Source organism: Danio rerio, chromosome 5 (assembly GCF_052040795.2).
Source record: "Danio rerio strain M-AB ecotype USA chromosome 5, GRCz13ab, whole genome shotgun sequence".
In the NCBI taxonomy this organism is placed as follows: domain Eukaryota; kingdom Metazoa; phylum Chordata; class Actinopteri; order Cypriniformes; family Danionidae; genus Danio; species Danio rerio.
Window position 1 is genome coordinate 36,687,915 of NC_141025.1, and position 17,424 is coordinate 36,705,338.

Genomic DNA, 17,424 nt, shown 5'->3' on the forward strand with positions numbered 1-17,424 from the left:
AGCAGCCTCTGCTTCCTGGATGAAAGAAAGCAATAAGGACTTTTTTTTTGGTGTCATTTGCCAAATATTGAATTAGGCCTAAAGGTTTGCTCGGATTCGAATGTGAACGAGAGTCTTAATAACAGTCTGCATGTCACCAGGATGCTTCCTGTGGTTATAAATTGGTCTTTCAGAACACACGGAGGGGGCAAAAGTTACCGAACGACTTCTCAGCGATGAGGAAGGCAATTTGGCTTTCTAATGTGCGTCTTAACTGCAAAGTATCTTGACGTTGAGTTGTAGGTTAAACTGAAACACTAGCGCGACAGACGCTAAATGTGCAAATGAAACCATACAAAACATTTGCAGGCAGAACTCTATCTACTTTATGAAACCATATTAAAAAAAGTCCCATTTATGTAACGATGATTTGGATTTGTTTGATTTTTTAACTCTTTCTCTTCACTGGCTGACACAAGCAACTACAAGACTAATAATTAGCGAATGCTTTTTTACTGCTTTTTTCTCCGGTGTGAATAATTCCTGTCTTTTCCTGGTGTTATGGGATATTTTGGCCTTTCCATATGCAGAAGGAGGAGCTGGAGAGTTTGGCTTTCTATGACTAGAAGTGGAAATTCTGGCTTCTTAAATGATGTTTGTTACTTCAATCTTTGTAACTTTATAGTCTTTTTTTACAGCAGTTGTGTGTACGTGTGAATGGGTGTGCGTCTGTGCATGCACGCTTTTTCGCAGATTATTTAGTACTGCTATGTAGTGTTGTATTGACAGTTGTTAACTGACGATTTCTTTGGAGCAGTTTGCAAACTGATTTTTACTCATACGGAATATCGCTTATCAGACGTGCTCTGATTCCTGTTGTGTAGAGCCTGTGTAAATCCAGTTTGTTTGTGTTTTACCGCTTTCAATTCAATAAAAAAAATATCTGAAAGTCATTCTCGAACACGTTTTCTTTCCCAGTGTCGTGCGTTGGTCCTCCAGTAACAACTGGGCACGAGGAGCGTTTCTTTGGTGGGAGCTTGTCTAACCTCTTTAGGCCGTGACTTTTTTGCAGTTTGGATTCTGACTGATGCACAGCTGTTTTAATTTAAACTGGATTCCAGAGGTCTATTCTCCTCCTGCTCGTGTATTGATTATTATCGTGAGGCCGTTTCATTTATACCCCGGGTCAGCTCTGTGCATTTATACCTTGCTTTCATATGAAAAAACAAACTCGGCTCATTTCTTTTGTATAAAGTTGCATTTTCTTGCAGCAGTACATTCAAACAAACAAACATGGTTTAGTGATTGTTACGAAGAGTTAATGCTTAAGAAACAATCAAATATTTACAAAAACAACATAAAATCACAGCTGGAGCTTTGAGATGACAATAATACGACAAAGGAGAATGTATACAGGGCTCTTATAAAGTGACCTGAAATTGAAACGTACCAAAAACACATCAACATGAATGGTTTCCATTTCCACAAGTGAGAACTAGACTTAAAAGCTTTAGCGTTCACATTATAGATTCACACTGACCAACAGAAACTCGATACTGAAAGTCATCTCTATACTCTGTCACTGGGGTAGTAACTTTTTAAAAGGTATATTTTTGTTCCTAACTGGTCCTTAAAGGTACATATTAATACCTAAAAAGTACAAGTGTGTACCTCATGGTATCTTGAAAGTACAAAAGTAAAGCTTAAAGGTACAAAAGTGTACCATAAAGGTACTAATGTCCACCTGTATGGTGCAAAACTGTACCTTTTGAAAAGGTATCTCCCCAGTGTTACATTTTGTACCTTTATTTCTGAAAGTGTACATCAGTAAGGCTGACGGATCATTAAAAGGCGAGAGAAAGGCTTCCTCAAGCAGTCAAGCAGTTGAGAAGTTCCTCAACCAAAAACAAACGTGTCCCGGCAGATAAAAGAAGAAACGCTTGGCAATTATAGTAACTGCTCTTCTTGTCAGAAACATTTAAAAGCAGCACCCAGGTCATTCATCTCCTTCCAGTTACTAATTACGGAGATGATAACAGATAATTAATAGAAGCGTGTTCAGCTTCTGCCTAATTAAATACTGATTAGTGTCGATACGGAATATTATATAATTTATCTGGAGTGTAGCACATTCTATGGCTGGTAAAGTGAAGTCTGTAGTGCGAGACTGTAAACTGCGTCTTATCGCTTTCGTAAGTAGGTCAGAGAAACGGGGAGATACTGAGAGACACGATGACCGAGAGAACAGGAGGGAGTTTCTCCCTATTGTGCGCAGGAAGGTCAAAATGTTTAAGCAAGAAAAAAAAAAAAAAAAGATTCAATGCTTTCCTTTTGTTCTTCGATCCAAGCGAGAAACAACCACTTAGTAAGCAAGTGCAGAAATTGGCGGCGAAAAAAAAAAGAAAAGTACTTTCGTAAAAAAAAAAAAAAAAAAAAACTGTAGTGAAGGGCCGTGCCTTGTGCTCTGTCAGTCATATTAATAATTTATCTCTCAAATCCGCATCCGGACTCTGGCCTGTGCCGTACGAGGACACGCAGTCATGTGTAAAGCGCTTCCACATCCACATCCATCCTCAAGTTCTCATTTAGTGTTCTGTGAAGAAACAAACGTAAGTGACAGAAATGAGCATTAGCGCTATAGGTTACTGTGATAATCTAAATAAAACAACAGAACATGCCGTACCTCGTCTCTTGACGCTGCAGGTGAGGCGTTCGGAGAGGAGCTGCAGAGGGTACAAAACGCCAAGTGGTTATGAATTGAAATCTTTTCAGTGTCTTTGAAAATTTTCTCATTACTTACTCACACTCATGTCGTTCCAAAGCCGTTAGCTGTTTTTATGGAAAACTGACAACAATTTCAATAATTTCCACAAAGGGACAAGGCTGTCAAGCTCCGAAAATTGCCCAAAAGAGGCTGCATCAAAGTCTTGCGTAAAACTCTCAATTCACGAGTCAATGGGGTGCAGTTTAATGTTACAAAGTTTTGGTCAGGAGACTGAAAAATAGCTAGAAAATTTGTTATGATTTGAAATTAATTCAAACAAAATTTTAAAGAAAAACTTTGGACGTTATAAATATTGCCTTACCAGCTAAGCCAAATTTAAATAAATAAAAATGGGATCTTAATAAACTAATTCTAATTTATAACTAAGTTATTATAACTAATAAAACTAAATACAATTGAATGAAATAATACTGACAAAATCACACAAACAAATGACTGAAACATTAAAGAAAGAAATGAATGAAATTGTTTAATATAACGACTAAATATAACGTTAGAACAACTTTGGCAAATACATTCATTAATTTTCCTTCGACTTAGTCCCTTTATTTATCAGGGGTTGCCACAGCGTAATGAACCGCCAACTATTCCAGCATATGTTTTAAACAGCAGATGCCCTTTCATCTGCAACCCAGTACTGGCAAACACTCATACACTCTCACATTCACGCTCAGACACTACAGCCAATTTAGTTTATTCAATTCACCTCTAGCAGATGTCTTTGGACTTGTGGGGGAAACCGAAGCACCCGGAGGAAACCCATGCAAACACGGGGAGAACATGCAAACTCCACACAGAAACGCCAACTGACCCAGCAAGGGCTCGAACAAGCAACCTTCTTAATGCTAAACAATGAGCCACCATGCTGCCCGGCAAATACATTTTCCTGTATATGAAGTTAAATCATAACTTTAGTCTAGATGATATGAAAATATTTTCCTCCTGTAAGATGTTTAAACACACTTTGACATATTCTTTTACTGATTAATATTAATACAGGAGCTTGACAAGGTTTATCTAGCCAGATGAAATAGTCCTTAAAATTCTCCCTTTGTATTCCAGCGAACATAAGAAGGGTTTGGAATGACATTAGGCTGAGTAAATGATGACAGAATTTTCATTTTTGGCTGAATTATTCCTCTGATATGTGACTTGCGCTGTCAACGGTACATTAGACTGTATTTGCATGAAATATGGGCACCTGCGTGGCCAGCGCTGTGAAATGAATGGGGTGTGGTGCTTTATTGCAGGAGTTCATTTCTGTTAACTTTGATGTTTTGCATCGGTCGAACCTTTTATCTGCCTCTCCTCTGAGAGTTTCCTGAGGGATCTGTTCTAGCAGTGTGAAAGGCCTTGAACTCCAACTACACAAGTGTGTGCGCAGGCTTGGAGAGCAGCCACCGGCACTGAAGAGGATTCTCCGAAACTCCAGCAGCCAGCCAAACAGGCAAAAGTGATCATCGTTTCATACTACTGATTTTAGATTAAACACACACACACACACACACACACACACACTGATATCAGAGCAGTAGCTTGCTACCGACAGCACAACTATTTGAACTTTCCTGTTGTGTCTAGGAAAATCTTCAAGCAGGACACGGTCGCCTTATTTGAACCCTTGTGCTTAAAGGGAAAGTTCACTTCAAAATTCTAATTCTGTCAACATTTGCTCAACTTGCATGACTTTGTTTTCTGTGAAACGCAGGCGGAGAAATGTGAAGAATGTAGCTCTTGTTTGTGCCGTAAAAATGAGTGGAGCACACTTTTCAGCCATCAAAATGTGTCAAAAGCACCATGAAAATGCCATTAAGATGCTCCAATTTATGAGCAGGGCCTATCGAGCTAAAGAAATAAAAAAGGCCTCTTAAAAATGCTCCATAAGAGCCACCTAACAAATCAATTGTTTGTGTAACGGTACATGTGTTTGTAATATTTTCCCTTCTGCATAAGTAAAACAAACTGAAAGTTATAGTTTTATTCTTCTTCATTTGATTAAATATCATTTATTATATCCTAAATATGATCCTGGAGCAGAAGACTCAGTCATATGTGAAAGCATTGAGCTAAAATGAGTTGATGTCTTGTTAAATCTTTTAAACTGAAATGTTTATTTTAGCTAGCTATTTTTAACTTACCAGGAAGAAAAATCTATTATTAAAAAGACAGATTTGTACTTAGTTGTGTTGTGGATCAAATATAGGCTCAATTATAATTGTGCTTAACAAAAGAAGCTGACAAACATGTGTTTAGTGTTGCATTTTAAAGCTTTAACGAAAATGGAAACTGGCAGGAGATAATATCAACCAGAATTGAGGAAATCTCCTCTAAAGTAAAACATTAATAATCAAACATTGAGTTTTGACACATTTATGGTAGGAAATTTAAATCTATATATTCATGGAGCATGATCTTTGCTTATATTTGAGTTTTTTTTTTTTTTTTTTTAAATGAAAAAAAGAATTTTAGCACATAAAATGTATTTTGTGGCTATTGCTAAAAATATACTTCTGCAACTTAATACTGCTTTTGTGGTACAGGGTTGCATATTATACAGCACACGTCCTTTCCAATACTCACAAAATGCTTTGTGTTGTGTTACTTTCAGCAAAGAAACGCTTTCATTTTTCTGTCTAACTTTTTCTTTTCAAGTTCTGTCCATTTATCAGGATATTATAGTACAACGATAAATGCTCTCCAATGGCAAGTTATAGAATAAAATAAACCTGAACAAACATTTAGCCTATATAATAATTATTCTTCATTTTACCTGTTGAGGTCAATTATGATGTAAATGATTCTATTATTGAAATGGAGTGTGTGTGTGTGTGTGTGTGTGTGCGTGTGTGCGTACGTGTGTGTTTGTATATATATATATACACATACATACATACACATATACATACATACATACATACACATATACATACATATACATACACACGCACCGGCCACTTTATTAGGTACACCCTACTAGTACCGGGTCGGGACCCACTTTTGCCTTCAGAACGACCTTAATACTTCGAGACACAGATTCAACAAATCTGGAACTGGAAATATTCCTCAGAGATTTTGGTCCATATTGACATGACAGCATCACACAGTAGCTGCAGATTTGTCAGCTGCACATCCATGATGCAAATCTCCCGTTCTACCACATCTCAAAGGTGCTCTATTGGATTAAGAACTGTTGACTGTGGAGGCCATTTGAGTACAGTGAACTCATTGTCATGTTCAAGAAACCAGATGATTTGCAACTTTATGACATGGTGTCAGAAGATGGGTACACTGTGGTCATAAAGGGATGGACATGGTCAGCAACAATACTCAGGTAGGCTGTGGTGTTGACACGATGCTCAATTGGTACTAATGGGCCCAAAGTGTGCCAAGAAAATATCCCCCACACTATTAGACCACCAACATCAGCCTGAACCATTGCTAAAAGGCTGGATAGATCTGTGCTTTCATGTTGTTGACGGCAAATTTTGACCCTGCCATTCGAATGACCCAGCAGAAATTAAGACTCATCAGACCAGGCAGCATTTCTCCAATCTTCTAGTGTTCAATTTTGGTGAGCCTGAGCAAATTGTAGCCTCAATCTTCTGTTCTTAGCTGACAGGAGTGGCACCCGGTGGGGTCTTCTGCTGCTGTAGCCCAACCGCCTCAAGGCTGGACGTGTTGTGTGGTCAGAGATGCTCTTCAGCATACCTTGGTTGTATCGAGTGGTTATTTGAGTTACTGTTGCCTTTCTATCAGCTTGAACCAATCTGGCCATCTCCTCTGACCTCAACAAGGCATTTTCTGTTTTGTGGACCATTCTCCGTAAACCCTAAAGATAGTTGTGTGTGGAAATCCTAGTAGATCAACAGTTTCTGAAATACTCAGACCAGGCTGTCTGCTACAACCACGCAACGTTCAAAGTCACTTAAATCCCCTTTCTTCCCCATTCTGTTGCTCAGTTTGAACTGCTGCAGATCTTCTTGACCATGTCTACATGCCTAAATGCATTGAGTTGCTACCTAATAAAGTGGCCGGTGAGTGTATATATATTACACACACATACCCACACACTCTTTGCAGAGCTAAGATAACTTGGCTAAGATAGATTCTTTTTAAAAAAAATAATAGAAAATTGCAAATCAAATTTCATTTAAAGAGTCACATTTTGTTCTCTGACTTCAAAACTCGCATTTGTACTGAACCTCAGTCATTTGTGTGTGTGTGTGTAACGTTACACCTTTTTTATGTCCTGATAATCTCAAGTGAGCTGTTAACTAGATCATATAACTTGTCACATGATTGAGTTGGTTTGGATCAGTCTGATTTGTGAATCATCTATTTACTAAATGTAATTTCAGTTATACTTGTGCATTTGGCAGATGTCTTTGCTTCGAGGCAAACATTTTATGAAGTTCCGGCATTTCCTGGAAATCAAACTCATGAGTTTGGTGTTGCTAACACCAGGCTCACTTCTGTTTGAACTGCAGAACTGACTGATTCCACTTCCAAACACTGATTACTTGAGCTAGAACTAAAACACAGTGTTCCTCACACAAAACTACTGAAACACACAGTAGCACATGACTCATATCAACCAAATTTTACGCTGCTTTAACCTTTTTTGTAAAGCTTCAGTTCACTCCAAAATGAATATCACAGACTTCAGCTTGACTTCAGAACACAAATGAAGATAATTACTTTTAATCAAATCTGAGATCAAATCCAAATGTTCATAGAGATCAAAAATAAATCCATATGAATTGAGCATATTAATAGAAGATTTGATCACTTTATTTGATGAAAAAGAATCTTTTCATTTTTAATCATAAATAAAATTTGATTAGTGAATTGTGTAAACAGAGAGTTAATGGGATAATTCACCCCAAAATAATCATCCTGTCATCATTTACTCATCATCCACTTGTGCCAAACCTGTTTGACTTACTTTCTTCTGTTAAGCACAACACGTATATTGTACATAAGAATTTTTGGAGGAAACTTCAAACTTCTTCAAACTTCTCTGTTTTGTGTTCAACAGAAGAAAGAAAGTCCTAAAAGTTTGGAAGCGCTTGAGTGTAAGTAAATGGTGTGTTCACTCCAATCATACTTGCTTCACATACCAAAACATCTCATTGGTTTTTACAGAAACTCTAACATGCCATGCAACCTAAGAATGAGCCTCAGTGTTGAGGATCTGTGACCAAATTTAAAGCTGCAAACATTGTTCACAGATCAAAGCTTGATTTTTTCAATCTCTGTTCTGAATCGTCCTGTACTGTGTTGTAGTGAACTGGACCGCTCAGTGGAAACGGTGCATAATAAACACAAAACCTTAATCTGAGTTGTAAGTTTACAAACTCTTTAATTAACCATTAAGCTTGCAGATCGAAAGAACGACTAGATGATGGCCACACTAGCCTACGTATTATTACTGCTTTATTAGTAGTAGTAGAATTTTTCAGCCACAAGATGCTGCCAAACAGATGGCAGAAAAGCATATAAATATATACATGAATATGTTCACTGACAGACAAGATGATGATTCATAGTACCTGGATCAGCCTGTTATTTGGGAATATTGTAATTGGCCAATCAGAATCAAGTATTCCAGAGAGCTATAATATTCTATAAAATGTATTTCATTATAGTTTTAAATATGAGCTTAAAATAAGATGAATTTGGAAGAACATGAGGACAAGTAAATGAAGAGAAAATTTTCACTCAGTGGTGATTTATCCCTTTTAACTGAAAGGAAAAACAGCGTTTAAAGAAAGACATTCTACAGGAGAAAGTGAGATATGGCTTGAAAGAGCATGAGTAATGAATAAATGATGACGGAGTCCTTTATTTTCGGACTGTTCCTTCAAGCCAGCGAGTTCAAATGAGTCTACCGTGCCTGTATATTTGAATGTGAGCATGTGTGTGTGCGTTTTACGAGCGTGCGCACGTTACCCTTTTCCTTGGTGCAGATGGAATTACCTGCTCGAAAGCACCCGTCTATTTGAAAAGCTGAAACTGAAGCGCTGTGCCGGACTAAACAATCGATCGGATGTATGTCTAGTCCCAGTTTAATTTTATTTATTTTACTTTATTTAAAAGCACCACATCAAAAGTGCATTGAGTTTTACTGGCTCCGCTGTGAGTGAAGTCAGGCAGCTGCTGGAAACAATGAGAGACCTTGCACACACACATACACACACATACCTCCCCATCTGCCTGGAAGCGTTCTCAAAAAATTTGGTTTTGGATGCAACACTGTGGGGGAAAACAGAGAAAAAGATACAGAATAAGACTAGATTGAACAGACCTATTTGTCACATGTTGCTCATGTTGCTGTATACATGCTGGGGTGAATGTACTGAACATGCTTGATCAGATTACAGTGATAAGAAAATGCTGCAGTCTCCAGACCCATATGAGGACATTTTCAAGGTCTGAGTCACACTGAGGCAATAAATCGGAGGTAAATGTACTCAAATCAGCATTGAATTTCAGTATACTGGTGTTTGACAAATATTAGCCATGTCCCTGTTAGGAGATGTCTAACAGACAGGACACAGTTGTGCAGGTTTTACATTTCAGAATTATTTCCCCTTGTTTGTTTTTTGCAATAAACAGTCACAACTTTACTCTGAAACACACAATTTTACTCTGAAAGTTTTGCAGTGTTCAATACTAAGGATTTTTTTCTACTCAGGCCAGTGGTTCAGATTTTTACTTGCTCTGCCGAAATATTCACTGGACCCACCAAAAAAAAGTTAATTGCTATTTCTTAGCCACATATTCAGCATATATAGTTCAGCATAACTTTTCCTTAAATATAACACAATTTAAAAAAAATACAATTGTGATGTGATGTGAGGTAACTATGCATTATAGACTTCAATTATAGAGAGAGAAAACAGATGAAATGAGAGTGCAGTCTGATCATGAAGCAGATCAATGCTGATCTTTCTTTCGAGGTGTCAGTGCAGAAATGAACAAAACAACAGGCCTAATACCAAATATTATAAGATTAAAATATGGAAAAATTATCAGATGGTAATTTGGTCAGTTAAGATTAAGATGGTCAATTTTCCTAACGGGTAAACAGTACTCGGTAATAGTTCTGCATGCTTTCACTTTTGTATTCTACATGAAACGCATGTTTACCAGTACTAGGGCTGCTCAAATATAGGAAAAATCATAATCACGATTATTTTGGTCATAATTGTAATCACGATTATTCGAAACGATTATCAGTTGAGGTAAAAATGATTCGCCCTTCTGTGAATTTTATATAAATATAAATATTTCCTAAATTATGTTTGAGAGGATTTTTTTACAGTATTTCCTATAATATTTTTTTCTCATGGAGAAAAGCTTATTTGTTTTATTTCGGCTAGAATAAAAGCAGGTTTAAATATTTTGAAACCTATTTTAATAGCTCAATATTATTAGCCCCTTCAGAAATATATATTTTTGATTGTCTGCAGAAGAAACTACTGTTCCCCTTCGGTTGGGGAACTTCAGTGCCATAGAGTGGATTAATTGAATCCACGAATGGGAGGATTCGGATCAGAAGCCACTTGTCTGGAGAGTATTGAACGGGCCAATGAATGAAATTAATTGGCAGCGTAAGCTTGCGCAGGTGTGCGGCATCGGCAATTATCCCAGCATATAAGCACACCTGAAGCTAGCAAACGCCATCCTTTTCGCTTCAGATCTTTTCTGAGTGAGTCGATGAGGGTTCCTCTTGCTGTTCAGCACTTCAGAGCGAACGAGTGTGTCTCCCGGTCCAGAGTGGGTCTTCGCGGTGGCAGACGGTCGAGCTCGGTTTCTCACTTGCCTGCGGTTCTTTGGGTCCGGTCCTCCAGAGCGGTGCGTATTGTTGCAAACTTTCCTAAAAGAGCAACACAGTCGTGCAGCATGTCCTTTTCAGGATGGCGCTCCGACTGTGCGTTTCTGGATGCGGGGGTTTCCTGGCTCCGGATGATGGAGACGATCACTGCATTGCATGTTTGGGGGTCCAGCATGTTAATGCGGTGCCCGCGGGCGGTTCATGTCGTCATTACGATGCCATGACCGTTGCACAGCTAACATCGCGGCTAACTTTCGCAAGAGAGCGAGCCACCCCAGTTGCCTCCGGTTCTAAAAAAGCAGCAGGCGCTCGGGCAGATCTGAGGGTTCCAGCGGGAGATAATCCGCCGCCCACGGGCTCGCGGACCTCTCGCTCCTCACAGCGCTCCATCCAAGCTTCGGACAGTGGGAGTGATCCGTCTAACCAGATGGTAGCTCTCACACTCGCTGACACCGGGGATCAGATGTCCTTCGGAGGGTGGGCTTTCACTGTCTGACGAAGATCCGGACCCGCTCGCCCCCTCCGGGCAGGTGAGCGCTGTCAAATCGGATCCTGAAGCGGACATGTTAGCCGTGCTTTCCCAGGCTGCTTCGGCCGTGGGGTTGGAGATGGTTTATCCCTTAGCTCCGCGGCCGGACCGACTAGATGGGTGCTACGTAGAGGACCAGAAGGCGAAGCCTTCGAAGCCTCTCGTCCCCTTCTTCCCGGAAGTGCACAGTAGGCTCACGCAGTCTTGAAGGGCACCTTTCTCTGCCCGTGCTGCGTGTACCTCCGCCCTCACCGCCCTAGACGGCGGAGCTGCCAGGGGGTATGAGGCGATCCCGTCAGTGGAGCGCGCTATCGCGGTCAATCTTTGTCCGCGCGGCGCCTCTACGTGGCGGGGTTTGCCCCGCCTCCCGTCCAAAGCCTGTAGGTTTTCTGCCTCCCTCGGAGACAGAGCTTATAAGGCTGCGGGCCAGGCTGCTTCTGCTTTGCACGCGATGGCCACCTACCAGCGCTACCAAGCGCAGGCGCTGGCCGAGCTGCACGAGGGCGGGTCCAACCCAAGCTTATTACATGAGCTGCGCACCGCGACCGACTATGCTCTTCGGACTACTAAGTCCGCCGCGTGTGCGCTGGGGAGGACGATGTCCACACTTGTGGTTCAGGAACGCCACCTCTGGCTAAACCTGGCCGATATGCGTGATGTTGACAAAGTTTGCTTTCTTGACTCGCCCATATCCCAGGCTGGCCTGTTCGGCGACACCGTCGGTGAATTCACCCAGGAATTCAAGGCGGTGAAAGAGCAGTCGGATGCGATAGGCAATGTCATCTATCGGCGTGGCCGTAAGCCCGCCGAGCCATCCACCTCCGCTGTTCCTCGCCGAGGGCGCCTGCCAACGAGTGCTGCCCCGCCCCCGCCTGCGCCTCCGGCCAAGCGGGCGCGGCATACACCTCGAAAGCAGGCAGCCCCTCCTGCCCAGGGCGCTGTTAAGTCCGGTAAACGGACCGCGAAGCGTCCCTGAGACAGGCCATCCGGAGAAGAGGAAACTTGCTCTTTCCCCGCTGGAGGGCGGGGCCCCGATAACAACGGTACTTTTCAGTGCCACCAAAACATCAGTAAAAGAGCACTTTTCCCCTTCCCCGGATGTGACTGCACGAGTTCTGCCAGTCCGGGACGCGCTGCCTTCCGGCTCGCAGACTCTACGTGCTTCGCCAGTGGCTCACGAGTGCTGGGGGGACGGTCTCCCTTCCCTCAGCCCTCCAGCCCCCTCTCCGGAGCGAATCGCTCTCCTCCAGCTCTTCCGCGGGACCCTCGTGCTTCCCGGATCAGCACACCCACTCCGCGCTGCCCCACCGCTGGTACGTCAGCGATTGTAGCGATGACTCCATTAGCGAGGGCTCTGCCAGCCTGGTTAGCGCAGGCCAGCCCCTCGCAGTGGCTCATACGCACAATCAGACTCGGTTACGCGATTCAGTTCGCGAAACGGCCCCACAAGTTTACGGGCGTGTATTTCTCCAGGGTCAACCCCCTGTCCGCCCCTGTCTTGCGAGAGGAGATTGCTGCCCTCCTGGCGAGATGGAGAGTGGGTTTTACAGCACATACTTCATCGTACCCAAAAAGAGCGGTGGGTCACGGCCAATCCTAGATCTGCGCGTTTTGAACCGCTGTCTGCACAGGCTGCCGTTCAGAATGCTCACGCAGAGGCGCATTCTCCAATGCGTTCGTCCTCAGGATTGGTTTGCAGCCATAGACCTGAAGGACGCGTATTTCCATGTCTCCATTCTTCCACGCCACCGCCAATTTCTGCGGTTTGCGTTCGAGGGTCGAGCGTGGCAGTACAAGGTCCTCCCCTTCGGGCTCTCTCTGTCTCCGCGGGTCTTCACCAAACTCGCGGAGGGTGCCCTAGCGCCCCTTCGGCTCGCAGGCATCCGCATAATCAATTATCTCGACGACTGGCTGATTTTAGCCCACTCGCGGGAGCAATTGATTGTGCACAGGGACAAGGTGCTTCGGCATCTCCGCCTACTGGGGCTTCAGGTCAACCGAGAAAAGAGCAAACTCGCCCCCGTGCAGAGGATTTCTTTTCTCGGGATGGAGCTGGACTCGATCACCATGGTAGCGCACCTCTCCGAGGAACGCGCTCGCCTGTTGCTGAACTGTCTGAGGGAGCTTGACAGCAAACTAGTGGTCCCACTGAAGTTCTTTCAGAGGCTCCTGGGGCATATGGCATCCGCAGCCGCCGTCACGCCGCTCGGGTTGCTCCATATGAGACCACTTCAGCACTGGCTTCACGATCGGGTCCCCAGACGCGCATGGCACGCGGGCACACACCGGGTCTCGGTTACTCCGCTGTGTCGCCGCGCCCTCAGCCCTTGGAACGACCCCTCGTTCCTACAGGCCGGTGTGCCTCTAGGACAGGCGTCCAGCCATGTTGTTGTTTCAACAGATGCTTCCAACACGGGTTGGGGGGCCGTGTGTCGCGGGCATGCGGCTGCGGGCCTGTGGAAGGGTGCCCAGTTGCATTGGCATATCAATCGCCTAGAGCTGTTGGCAGTGTTCCTCGCTCTCCACCGCTTTTTACCGGTGCTGGAGCGGCAACACGTGCTGGTCAGGACGGACAGTATGGCGGCGGCGGCGTATATCAACCGCATGGGGGGTATGCGCTCTCGCCGCATGTCTCAGCTCGCCCGCCGTCTGCTCCTCTGGAGTCACCCGCGGCTGAAATCGCTGCGCGCCATTCACGTTCCAGGCACGCTCAATCGTGCAGCCGATGCGCTCTTACGACAGCTGTTACGCCCTGGAGAATGAAGACTCCACCCCGAGTCTGTTCAGCTGATATGGGCGCGATTCGGGGAGGCCCAGATCGATCTGTTTGCTTCCCCCGAGAACGCTCATTGCCAGTTGTTTTTTTCCCTGACCGAGGGCTCTCTCGGCACGGATGCACTGGCCCACAGCTGGCCTCGGGGCATGCTCAAGTATGCGTTTCCCCCAGTTAGCCTGCTCGCGCAGTTTCTGTGCAAGGTCAGGGAGGACGAGGAACAGGTTCTGCTAGTTGCGCCCCTTTGGCCCAACCGGACCTGGATATCAGAGCTCTCACTCCTCGCGACGGCCCTCCCCTGGCGGATCCCTTTGAGAGAGGACCTACTCTCTCAGGGACAGGGCACCATCTGGCACCCTCGCCCCGATCTTTGGAACCTCCACGTGTGGTCCTTAGACGCGAGGAAGACTTAGGTAACCTACCGACTGCGGTGGTCGATACCATCACTCAGGCTAGAGCCCCCTCCACGAGGCGCGCCTACGCCCTGAAGTGGAGTCTATTCACTGAATGGTGTGTCTCTCGCAGAGAAGACCCCCAAAATTGCCAGATTAGTGTTGTGCTCTCTTTCCTTCAAGAGAAGTTGGACAGCAGGCTGTCGCCCTCCACTCTCAAGGTTTACGTGGCCGCCATCTCCGCTTATCATAGCGCGGTAGCTGGCGGCACCGTGGAAAAGCATAACCTCATCATCCAGTTCCTTAAAGGTGCTAGGCGAATTAATCCATCTCGCCCCCCTCTCATGCCCTCTTGGGATCTCGCCCTCGTTCTCACGAATTTGCGATCCGATCCCTTTGAGCCACTCGAATCAGTATCTCTAAGATTTCTGTCCCTGAAGACAGCTCTGCTGGTTGCGTTGGACTCCATCAAGAGGGTCGGGGACCTGGAGGTATTTTCGGTCAGTGACTCGTGTCTGGAATTCGGGCCGGATTACTCTCACGTCATCCTGAGACCCCGCCCCGGTTATGTGCCCAAGGTTCCTACCACCCCCTTTAGAGATCAGGTAGTGAACCTGCAAGCGCTGCCCCGGGAGGAGGCAGACCCAGCCCTTTCTTTACTTTGTCCAGTTCGCGCTCTGCGCATTTATGTGGACCGTACTCAGAATTTTAGATCATCTGAGCAGCTCTTTGTCTGTTATGGCGGTCGGCAGCAGGGAAGTGCCGTATCGAAACAAAGATTATCCCACTGGATTGTGGATGCCATTTCATTCGCTTATTCGAGTCGAGGTCAGCCGTGTCCCCCGGGAGTACGTGCACACTCCACTCGGAGCGTTGCATCTTCTTGGGCGCGTACACGCGGCGCCTCTCTAACAGACATCTGTAGAGCTGCGGGCTGGGCGACACCCAACACATTTGCAAGGTTTTACAATCTGCAAGTGGAGCCGGTTTCCTCAAGGGTATTAGGTAACCCTTTGGTGATTGAGGAAACAACTCGGTAGGGTGTTGAAACACGCTTGCTGCGCCATTCTCCCTAACACGGAGGTACAAGCGCCTTTTTATCTGTCAGTAAAGTTCCCCGTCACGTGAGCCCTGCAGATTCCTCCGTGGCCCCCAGCACTGACTCAGCGGAGGAGTCACTTGCTGGCCCACTACGTTGTAGGTCTGCCCGCTGGTCAGCCCGCGTTTTGGGTATAGGTGCCTGCTATGCGTGATCCCCAATAGGCGATCCCATATGCTTATTCCGCCACGGTTAAGTCCCCCCCCTGGGCGGACCCGTGTCTTCCCTCTCCACTAACCACTCTTTTGCTATGCGTACTCCCCCTTTTTTAGGGCTAGTCCATATGTAATTCTGCCATCTATCCCCCCTTGGGTAACGGATGGCCTCCGCAGCATCCTCCCTATCGGGATTGCATGCTTCCCAACGTACTGTCGTATTTCCTAGAATTATCTAGATGATCACGACTTCCCGAAAAATATATCTAAATCCGTAAAACTTCTGTTGAAGTAGGATAAATTAGGGCCAGGGACACGTTGGAGGACCGCGCCTCCCATGATGTGGGTGCGTCACGCTTGCTTGACTATCCCCTCATCGGGGGTGTTGGTAAATTGCTGATGCCGCACACCTGCGCAAGCTTACGCTGCCAATTAATTTTATTCATTGGCCCGTTCAATACTCTCCAGACAAGCGGCTTCTGATCCGAATCCTCCCATTCGTGGATTCAATTAATCCACTCTATGGCACTTCCGTTCCCCTCCTCGGGGAACAAAGGGTTACTTCTGAAACCTCAAACGTTATACAATGACTTGCCTAATTACACTAATTAAGCCTTTGAATGTCACTTAAAGCAGAATACTAGTATCTTAAAGAATATCTAGTAAAATATAATGTACTGTCATCAAAGCAAAGATAAAAGAAATCAGTTATTAGAAATGAGCTATTGAATCTGTTGTCTTTAAACTGTAATTTAAGCATCTTCACTGTAAGAAAAAAACTTCAGCTACAAAAGTCCTTCAGTCAAGAGCAGTGAGGGATTTTCTTCTTTTGTTGTTTGATTGATAATAAAAACAGGCGGCAGCAGGAATATTGCGCGCTGTCACTTTAAGAATAGTGCAGCTCACAATATTCCTGCTGCCGCCTGTTTTTATTAAAGAGCCACATTAGGATGGTGTTAGATGTGTGTGCTCTGCTTGTCTCCGAGCCTGTACGAGGCTAAGCGCACAACAGCATGTGCTCTTTCGCGCTTTTAAAAATATGAATGATGTGCATCCCATGCTGCAAAAGTTACATTACAATACATGCTTTTAGTCATTTTCACACGGAACTGAGCTTTGCAGAGCAACAAATGTGTACAACTGGAAAGGGGGCGGTATTTGATGGAATAATCGTTTATCTCTTTTAATGGTTTTTCATAATCGTTAGAAGCTAAAACCGAATTTTTGATTAATTGCACAGCCTTAACCAGCACATTACTTATAATTCTCTCTTCATATAGTCGTATATATGGCTATTATACAGCCATTATACTCTGTGATATACAGTAGTCTGGTTTGTTAGTTTGTTGGATCCTATTGCTTTCTATTTACAATCAATCCGCTACAGAGTTTGTTTCAGTCAAGCTGATACCACATAATACAGGCGATCTCAGACCGATTGTTTTGGCATGGATCTGAGTGCGATTGCGGGATTCACAAATGCCAAACTGGGCAAGTGAGACCGGTTTCAAAACAGAAGTCTAGGTGTGAAAGCACTCCAAGACTGTATTTGCACGCAACTGACAAACAGTCGCAGACGAATGAAACTTTAGTGACAAGGCAGCAGATGCCCAGGCCATCGAGTAGTTCCTATTGTTGAGCCCTGATTTAGTATTAAAAAAATCAATAAAAACATCCCTTGACAATGTTCTGAGCAAAGTTTATAACAAAATATTTAGTTGATGAATAAACAATGCATCTGGAAATTTGAGCTCCTGATATAATATCATGAAAAAGCTCAAGTACTGACTACACTTCAAAAGTAAATATTTGTTCATATTTACAGGGGTAGTACACCCAAACATTGTCGTCATTTGTCATCATTCACCTGTC

The 17,424-nt window shown here is 44.2% G+C and overlaps 1 protein-coding gene across 4 annotated transcripts in view; it reads right to left on the reverse strand.

Moving 5' to 3' along the window:
• Positions 1 to 649: 649 nt before the first annotated feature.
• ophn1 (oligophrenin 1) overlaps positions 650 to 17,424 on the reverse strand; it is a 61,696-nt gene continuing 44,921 nt past the window's right edge. For 3 of the 4 annotated variants that reach the window (XM_087253705.1, XM_087253706.1, XM_087253704.1), the window contains 3 exons: positions 8,969 to 9,019; positions 2,663 to 2,702; positions 650 to 2,572 (listed from right to left, as the gene is read on the reverse strand). In XM_087253705.1, the coding sequence (XP_087109831.1) occupies positions 2,561 to 2,572; positions 2,663 to 2,702; positions 8,969 to 9,019 (103 nt within the window). In that variant the 3' untranslated portion in view covers positions 650 to 2,560. Of the gene's footprint in view, positions 2,573 to 2,662; positions 2,703 to 4,056; positions 4,282 to 8,948; positions 9,020 to 17,424 lie in introns of all 4 variants that reach the window. The other variant, XR_015491411.1, reaches the window with a different exon arrangement.